General features: G+C 36.5%; 2 protein-coding genes across 2 annotated transcripts; one reads left to right on the top strand and one right to left on the bottom strand.

Annotated features, from left to right (window-relative positions):
- Positions 1 to 319: 319 nt before the first annotated feature.
- LOC118735563 (zinc finger protein weckle-like) lies at positions 320 to 3,746 on the bottom strand. The gene is given in 5 exon segments (XM_036465372.1): positions 320 to 1,557; positions 1,627 to 1,979; positions 2,042 to 3,307; positions 3,368 to 3,382; positions 3,384 to 3,746. Coding segments are annotated over 5 exon segments (2,151 nt in total). The 5' UTR covers positions 3,585 to 3,746; the 3' UTR covers positions 320 to 1,241.
- Positions 3,747 to 4,894: 1,148 nt separating this feature from the next.
- Positions 4,895 to 8,468, top strand: LOC118735564 (zinc finger protein interacting with ribonucleoprotein K-like). Its single transcript, XM_036465374.1, has 4 exons — positions 4,895 to 5,265; positions 5,322 to 6,539; positions 6,603 to 6,955; positions 7,026 to 8,468. The coding sequence occupies exons 1-4, from the start codon at positions 5,050 to 5,052 to the stop codon at positions 7,291 to 7,293; spliced, it is 2,055 nt and encodes a 684-aa protein (XP_036321267.1). The 5' UTR covers positions 4,895 to 5,049; the 3' UTR covers positions 7,294 to 8,468.
- The last annotated feature ends 660 nt before the right edge of the window (positions 8,469 to 9,128 follow it).

The following is a 9,128-nucleotide window of genomic DNA, read 5'->3' as shown; positions in this document are numbered from 1 at the left end:
TAGGGATGTTTCGAATGTCATATTTTTCGCATTCGCTAATGCAAATGTGCCAATGCGAATGTTAGGAATAACACTAAAAAAGCTATAGATAATGAACTTAAGTCATCGTTTTTATTTCTTAAAAATTTTGTATATTACAAAGAACATTGAATGACCTATACAGTGTTTTAATCTAGTAGCTAAAGTTCAAAAGGGGCATATTATATTTAAAAAAAATTAATTTCGCTGCCTTTTTTCCCACGAGGTCGTTGTTGTTGTTGTTGTAGCAGCATACAAATTCCCCAAAGACTTTTTGGGGAGTGTTGCTGGAGTGACAGTCCTTGGCCAGATATAAATCTGGGTCGTTCCGGTTACGTAGACCCGACTGTCGTGGGAACGCCCACGAGGTCGTATTTTAGTTTAGTTTTCCACCAGTCGAGAGGATTTTCGCCCAGATGAGCTCGTTTTTCTTTAAGATAGGCCTTCAATTGAGCATTAATTTCACACTTTTTAATGTCTCCAGATTCTACATCCAAGCATTCACTTTCGCTGGAGGTATCTAAAATTATGTCTAGGTTGCCTATAAGACTTTTAGCAGTACTTGTTGAAGGCCTGAAATCGGAAATTCACATTTCAACCTTTCTACAAACATTCAATAAACTTTCGCCAAAACTTCACTTTTTATTCAGAGTTTGAGAAAAATTAAAGTAATGTCTGTTTTTTGAGGTATAGTTAAATCATTAGTTTAACTTAACTACTGGAATTTCTAAAGAGCCTCTGTATGTTAAAATTTAATGGGCCTTTATATTATGCATTTTTGAAGCGGTTAGGAATTCGCGGTTTATAATCATTTCTTTAATCAAAATGAAAAATCTAATCAACGCGAATTCGTAGCCGCTTCATATATACATTCTGGTTAAAACGTTTGAAGTTTTGGTGAAAATTTGTGGAATTTTTATACAAATCTTGAAATGTGGAATTACAAGGCGTTTATTATGCATATATAAACTGGACTTTAATAAGAAATTAATAAACATTACATGAACCAAAGAAAGATAACCAAAACCGGTCAAAATGTCGGATTGCTTTTTTCCAATTGTGTATGTGTGTAATAGATACAGGTTGCAACAGTCATTATTCTGCTCTAACCCAGTTTTATAACCTTTAAATGAATTTCAAACCAAATTTAAAGCATTCGATTTTCTTTTTGTTAACTCGTATTGCATTAAAAACGGTTTTTTATGTTTAAGAAATATTGTTACTTATATTTCACCAATTATTTCATATACCACCGTCACTTCACTATCGGCATCATCATCCTCCATCATGTCCTCCTGCAACTCAATAAACTCTGCATCGTCATCAGCCTCTAGCTGTATTTTGGATGCCACTATTGACTGAGTTTGTGTTTCATCTTCGAATGATTCAATACTTTCATCGAGATATTCTTCATTTGTTTGTTTCGGGGTCTCAGTACGTTTTTCGCGTTCCTCCGCTGCAATTAACAGTTGCCTCATGTGTATCGGCAAACCGCCATGATGACGCTGAACCATTCGGGGATTTTCTACGACACTTGTGCTGAGATGTTAAAGAAAAAATGAGGAAATTTGATTTACAGAATTTTATTTGACTAGTGCAAAAAATTACCTCGACCGCAGTTCTTCAAGTTTGGGCACACTAACGGCTTCCGATTTCTTCCCCATTGCCTCTTCTTCGGCTAATTCCTGTGCGTGCATCTTCTTTTTATGAGAACGACAGTTGGAACCATTTGAAAAAGTTTTCTCGCAAAAGTTGCATTTGTACGGCCGCATACCAGTGTGTAAAATCAGGTGATTTTTTAAAGCCTTAGCCCGCTTAAAAGCCGTTGGACAGAAGTCACATTTGTAACGTTTGGCATCCGAATGAACAATCATATGCATTTTCAGCGTGCGGCGCGTATTTAGGCTTAGACCACACTCAGGACAAATGAATGAGGAGAGCGTATGTGTCTCCAAGTGTACCTGTGTAATCAGGTATAAAGTGAATGTAAAAATAAATTGACCAAAATAAATTTACAACTTACCTTCAATCGAGCTTTAGTCTTGAATGCTTTTTGACACACCTCACATTCGTACGGTGTGTCGTCGGTATGAACTAGTTTGTGTTCACTTAATGCGGCCAATGTTTTCATAGATCGCCCACACTCCTCACACACGTAGGGCTTCTTGTTTTCGTGTATGCCCTGTACATGTTGACGCATCACTGCTACTTTAGTAAATTTTCGATCACAATAGGGGCACGGTATATCAAGTTTATCCTCAAGTGCTAGATGCGATCGCGCATGTAATTCTAATTGTCGCTGTGTTGGGTATATTTTATCGCAAGTTTCACATTTGAAATCCGGGATGTCTGGCTCCATGTTATGCTTTTCCGACGTATGTTTGCGATAAGATGTTGGATTTTTATATTTTTTGTGACATATGTTGCATTCATATTTAAAGGATGTTTGGCAATTGTCATTTGTATCTTCTTCGGAATTTGGATCAGTTTTCCCATTTTCTTTTATATCATCCATGTCGTAATTTGGTGGCCTACCACGTCGTTTCTTACGTGTCCGACTACTTGAATCAATACTATGGGCTGGAGCCGATTGATCGCCACTGCTAGAATCATTATTTGAATCGTAGGTTTCAACAACTTCTTGTATATTTTCATTATTTTCTTCAATTATTTCCTTAGCTTTTTTTTCTTTTACCGCCTTATTTTTTTGTTGCTCTGTATTTGCATCGTGATCGCCTTCCTCCCCTCTTAGTTGTCGAAGCAATTCAGCATCGTCTAACCCTTCTTCGGTTGTGTTCTTTTCAAACAAAATGTGCTCTTCGGCTTCCTCCTCAGAATCACCGATTATTGTGCCTATCGGTATTATATATTCTTCTCCGTCATTATCACTACCTACATTTCGTTTTCTTTTCAAACCTCGATTTATACGCTCAAAGGAAAGTTTTTCTGATACCTTTGATTCGTCGTTTTTTTGAAATTCAAGCTCTTCTTCCTTACTATATATTCCTTCTGATTCCCATTCACATTCATCACCTAAACCTTTATCGTCATTAATTTCTTTCTCCTCAGCAGCGCGTTCCAGCTTAATTATATGGTCCCACTCCATATCGAGCAACCCATATTGTAATTTTACTTCATTAAGGTCCATTGTATTATTAGAATTTGAATTTTGCAGTGCGCAAAACATGGCTTGCACTTTGTTAACACGTTCAGTAAACTGTGTCAGTGAACAAACCAGCGTGTGACATTCAAGGCAAACAAATTTTGATATTTCATCATTTGGTCTAATCTGCAAAAGTAGAAAAAGGTCGTAACTATATGCCTATATGCACATGCTTTCTTTACATACATTGACCCAAAAAAAACTTTCCAATAGCAGTCGCCAAAGTGGTATCCATTACACTTCCTGGTTCTGCTATTTCAGGAAAGATATTTAAATTGCTTTCGTCTTCTTTAGAGCACAAACGGCACCAATGCTTCCAAGCTATGTTCCCATTATCGGTTGCGGTATTCTCCGAGCCCAACGCCGCAGCCGAGACTTTCTGAGATTGTTTGGATGTAAGCATTATAAACAATTCTGCCCGCTTGTTTTATGCTCAAAAATTCCACATATAAAATGTCAAATTTATAATGGCTAATGTAATTTGTTTGCAAAGTTATATTTTTTTAATCACGAAAAATCCAAGCTATTAGCTGTCAAACAGATGTCAAATGCGGAGATACAGGGTTGCCTTTGAATACCGTAAAATATTCGATTCTTTATTAACTGGCCGGCCACAGGTGCATGCGCTAGTAATATTAGGTTTACATATAAGTAGATTATCTCTTTTTCGAGCTGAACTCCGTAATCTGTAATTAGATAAAGAGATTAACCATACAAAGTTCGTCATATGTAATTATAAAATAACCATAGATTAAGGGCCGGTTGTTCAATGTCTGGTTAGCACTTATCTCCGGTTAAACATTGTTATCGACGTATTCGACTCCATTCATATAACAAGGAGTCGGTAACGTCGATAAAGATGTTTAACCAGACGTTAGTGTTAACCAGACTTTGAGTAACCGCCTCTAAACCGATAAATTTTCCGTTTCCGACCTAGTTTTATCAAAGAACGTAGATAACAAGAAGGGACAACTCGTAGATAAGTAGATTATCTCTTTTTCGAGCTGAACTCCGTAATCTGTAATTAGATAAAGAGATTAACCATACAATATTCGTCATATGTAATTATAAAATAATCATAGATTAAACCGAGAAATTTTCCGCGTCCGACCTAGTTTTATCAAAGAACGTAGATAACAAGAATGGACAACTCGTTATAATTGTGGCGAAAGTGCGCAACAGGGGCGTGCCTTCTCTTTTGCCCTAGTGCGTTTTTTGATTGAATTAAAAGAGAAGGTACGCCCCTGTTGCGCACTTTCGCCACAATTATAACGAGTTGTCCCTTCTTGATATCTACGTTCTTTGCTTATACGTGAAAATGAAAAAAATCAAATTTGCAACTCTTCCGCTTCTACCAGTTTAATATGCCTTGCATTCATGAAAATATACGAACGAACATTCCCTTAAAAGGTGTTCGCCCGAGCCGATTTTGCTTTCAACTCACGCAGGGTTGCACGAAAAAAAGTTGAATGGCTAACTTAGGGTCTACACCGGACAATACTGTCATGACAATAGCAATACTTGCACATTTTTTCACTAATACATGCATACATTTCCATACATTGCGTTTTTGACAACTAATACGTATTTCTTTATTTTCATAATGCACGTGCAACCCTGTGCGAGTTGAACGCAAGTTGCCTGAAAAATCGCCTCATGCGAAAGCCCCATAAAGAATCGAATATTTTACGGTATTCAAAGGCAACCCTGTATCTCCGCATTTGACGTCTGTTTGACAGCAAATTGCTTGGATTTTTCGTTATTAAAAAAAAAAATTACTTTGCAAACAAATCACATTAGCCATTATAAATATGACATTTTATATGTGGAAATTTTGAGCATAAAACAAGCAGGCAGAATTGTTTATAATGCTTACATCCAAACAATCTCAGAAAGTCTCTGCTGCGGCGTTGGGCTCGGAGAATACCGCAACAGATAATGGGAACATAGCTTGGAAGCATTGGTGCCGTTTGTGCTCTAAAGAAGACGAAAGCAATTTAAATATCTTTCCTGAAATAACAGAACCCGGAAGTGTAATGGATACCACTTTGGCGACGGCTATTGGAAAGTTTTTTTGGGTCAATGTAAAGAAAGCATTTGCATATAGGCATATAGTTACGACCTTTTTCTACTTTTGCAGATTAGGCCAAATGATGAAATATCAAAATTTGTTTGCCTCGAATGTCACACGCTGGTTTGTTCATTGACGCAGTTTACTGATCGTGTTAACAAAGTGCAAGCCATGTTTTGCGCACTGCAAAATTCAAATTCTAATAATACAATGGACCTTAATGAAGTAAAATTACAATATGGGTTGCTCGATATGGAGTGGGGCCATATAATTAAGCTAGAACGTGCTACTGAGGAGAAAGAAATGAATGACGGTAAAGGTTTAGGTGATGAATGTGACTGGGAAGCAGAAGGGAACGACAGTAAGGAAGAAGAGCTTAAATTTCAAACAAACGACGAGTCAAAGGTATCGGAAAAACTTTCCTTAGATCTTATAAATGGAGGTTTGAAAAGAAAACGAGATATAGGTAGTGATAATGACGGAGAGGAACATATAACACCGATAGGCGCAATAATCGGAGTTTCTGAGGAGAAAATCGAGGAGCACATTTTGTTTGAAAAGAATACAACCGAAGAAGGGTTAGACGATGCTGAATCGCTTCGACAACTAAAAGTGGAGGAAGGCGATCACGATGAAAATACAGAGCAAAAAAATAGGGCGGAAAGAGAAAAAACAGCTAACGAAATAATTGAAGAAAATAATGAAAGTTTACAAGAAGGTGAAACCTACGATTCAAATAATGATTTTACCAGTGGCGAACAATCGGCACAAGTCAATAGAATTGATTCAAGTAGTCGGACACTTAAAAAACGGCGTGGTAGGCCACCAAGTTCCGATATGGATGATATAAAAGAAAATGGGAAAACTGACCGAAATTCCGAAGAAGATACAAATGACAATTGCCAAACATCCTTTAAATATGAATGCAACATATGTCACAAAAAATATAAAAATCCAACATCTTATCGGAAACATACATTGGAAAAGCATAACATGGAGCCAGACATCCCCGATTTCAAATGTGAACGTTGCAAAAAAATATACCCAACAGAACGACAATTAGAATTACATGCGCGAACGCATCTAGCACTTCAGGATAAAGTATCCGTGATGCGTCAACATCCACAGGGCATACACGAAAAAAAGAAACCCTACGTGTGTGAAGTGTGGGGGCGATCTATGAAAACATTGGCCGCATTAAGTGAACACAAACTAGTTCATACCAACGACACACCGTACGAATGTGAGGTGTGTCAAAAAGCATTCAAGACTAAAGCTCGATTGAGGGTAACAAAAATTGTACATTTATTTTGCTCCATTTATTTGTATATTTACTTTATACCCAAACAGGTACATTTAGAAACCCATACACTCTCCTCGTACCTTTGTTCTGAGTGTGGTCTAAGTCTAAATACGCGTCGCACGCTGCAAATGCATATGATTGTTCATTCGGATGCAAAACGTTACAAATGTGACTTCTGTCCAACGGCTTTTAAGCGGGCTAAGGCTTTAAAAAATCACCTGATTTTACACACTGGTATGCGGCCGTACAAATGTAACTTTTGCGAGAAAACTTTTTCAAATGGTTCCAACTGTCGTTCCCATAAAAAGAATTTGCACGCACAAGAATTGGCCGAAGAAGAAGCAGTGGGAAAGAAAACGGAAGCCGTTACTGTGCCCGAACTTGAAGAACTGCGGTCGAGGTATATTTATGTACTAGTCAAATAAATAATATATAAATCTAATTTGCTCATTTTGTCTTTAACATCTCAGCACAAATGTCGTAGAACTGTTAATTGCAGCATGGGAACGCGTAAAGCGTACTGAGACTGAGACCACTAAACAAAGAAATGAAGAATATCTCGATGAAAATATTGAATCATTCGAAGAGGAAACACAAACTCAGTCAATAGTGGCATCCAAAATAGAGATAGCGGCTGATGACGATGCAGACTTAATTCAGTTGCAGGAGGGCATGATGGAAGATGGTGATGCAGATAGTGAAGTGATGGTGGTATATGAAACAATTACTGAAATCTAAGTAACAATATTTCTTAAACATAAAAAATAGTTTTTAATGCAATATGAATTAACAAAAAAAAAAAATCTAATGCTTTAAATTTAGTCTGAAATTCAATTAAATGCCATAAAACTGGGTTAGAGCAGAATTGTGGCTGTTGCAACCCGTATCTAATACAAACAAACAATTGGAAAAAATAGCAATCCGACATTTTGACCGGTTTCGGCTCTTTCTTTGTTCATTTAATGTTTATTAATTTCTTTTTTAAAAACCAGCTTATATATCGTCATTTAAAGTTCAAAGCCACGTATCGTTCTCCGCAAAACAGCGTAACTGACATTTTTTGCCAAAAATTGGATTTGCTCACACAAGCTCTTGGCTCAAGCCTTATAGCTCAGTTATGCATACTTAGCGTCGCATGAGAATTGTCACATAAGGAATCTGTTAAATTTACTTTAAAGGCTCTGTTATACATACTTCGCAAAGCTTGAGTGTTGTCATATAAGGAATCTGTTGAATGAGCTTCGCATGTAAGCGGTTACTCAACGCACAGCATTACATACGTAGAAGTCTGTTGGTTTTTGATTTCTACGTAAAAATGGTATAGCTGAGCATGCAATGCCAAGTATGCCCAGCTATGCATACTTGCACTGCTATATCATTTTTACGTAAAAATCAAAACCCAACAGAATTCTACATGTTAAGTGCTATGCGTTGAGTAACCGCTTGCACGCAAAGCTCATTTAAGAGATTTTTAACCGTTCGTCCTGAAATATACCCAGAAATTCGCCAGAAATGCGATTGCTTTATAAAAAAGAGAAGCATTTTGAACTAAGGGCCGGTTGTTCAATGTCTGGTTATCACTACCACTGCACTATCGACGATTTCGACATCATGCATATAACATGTTATCGATAAAGCTGTCGTATTAACCGGAGCTTCTGCCTCCGGTTGGTGGTAATCTGGTTAACACTAATCTCCGGTTAAACATGGTTATAACATATGATCGATAAAGCAGTTAACGTGCTTAACTGAAGGATGTACCTCCAGTTAGCGTTAACTAGACATGGTGCAAACGGCCCTAAATAGGATATATGAGTGACTTTAATGCGATATAAAACTGTTATATACAATTTATACATTTTGAGAAATAATTCAATTTAATTTAAAAAAAAGTTACACAATATTTTAAATAAACATATGATTTTTTAAAAATTGCCTTATCAAATATATTTAAAAATTTTGTAATTCAATAGTATATAAAACAGGCTTTCATTTGGTATACATCATGTCTTTAGTCCATGCTATACAGTGTGGGGGCAGAACTTCTTTATGCGTAGGCGGCCTTCGACCGCGCTTGGGGATTATAACCTTTTTATCGGAGTTGTTATCGTTATTTTCATCGAATTTGTTATAGATTTTATTATCAATATTTTTATCGATTTTGTTATCGATATTTTGATCAATTTTCTAATCGATTTTGTTACCGAGATTTTTATCGATTTTCTAATCGACTTTGCTACCAATATTATCGATTTTGCTATCGAAATTTTTATCGAATTTGTCATTGAATTTTTTATCGATATTTTTATAGGTTTTGTTATCGATATCAATTGCATCAATTCACCCTGTACCTCTAAAAAAGTTCTTACTTCAAAAAATAAAACCAAGGCCCTTAATTTGACAACTACTTTTTTAAATTCGAAAGGACTGTGCAGATCTGATCTTGACACAAAATTGTTTCCCGTATTCGAACACCCGTATTTTAATACGTAAATATGTATGTAATTCATTTACCTAACTCCCTTAATTTTAGTAGAATTTGACGTTTTAAACGGGTGGCAACACTCCAACAT

This window comes from Rhagoletis pomonella, unplaced genomic scaffold (assembly GCF_013731165.1).
Source record: "Rhagoletis pomonella isolate Grant_MI unplaced genomic scaffold, Rhpom_1.0 Rhpom_scaffold_00003, whole genome shotgun sequence".
In the NCBI taxonomy this organism is placed as follows: domain Eukaryota; kingdom Metazoa; phylum Arthropoda; class Insecta; order Diptera; family Tephritidae; genus Rhagoletis; species Rhagoletis pomonella.
The sequence above is the reverse complement of the archived record's forward strand: the minus strand, read 5'-3'. Positions and strand labels throughout refer to the sequence as shown.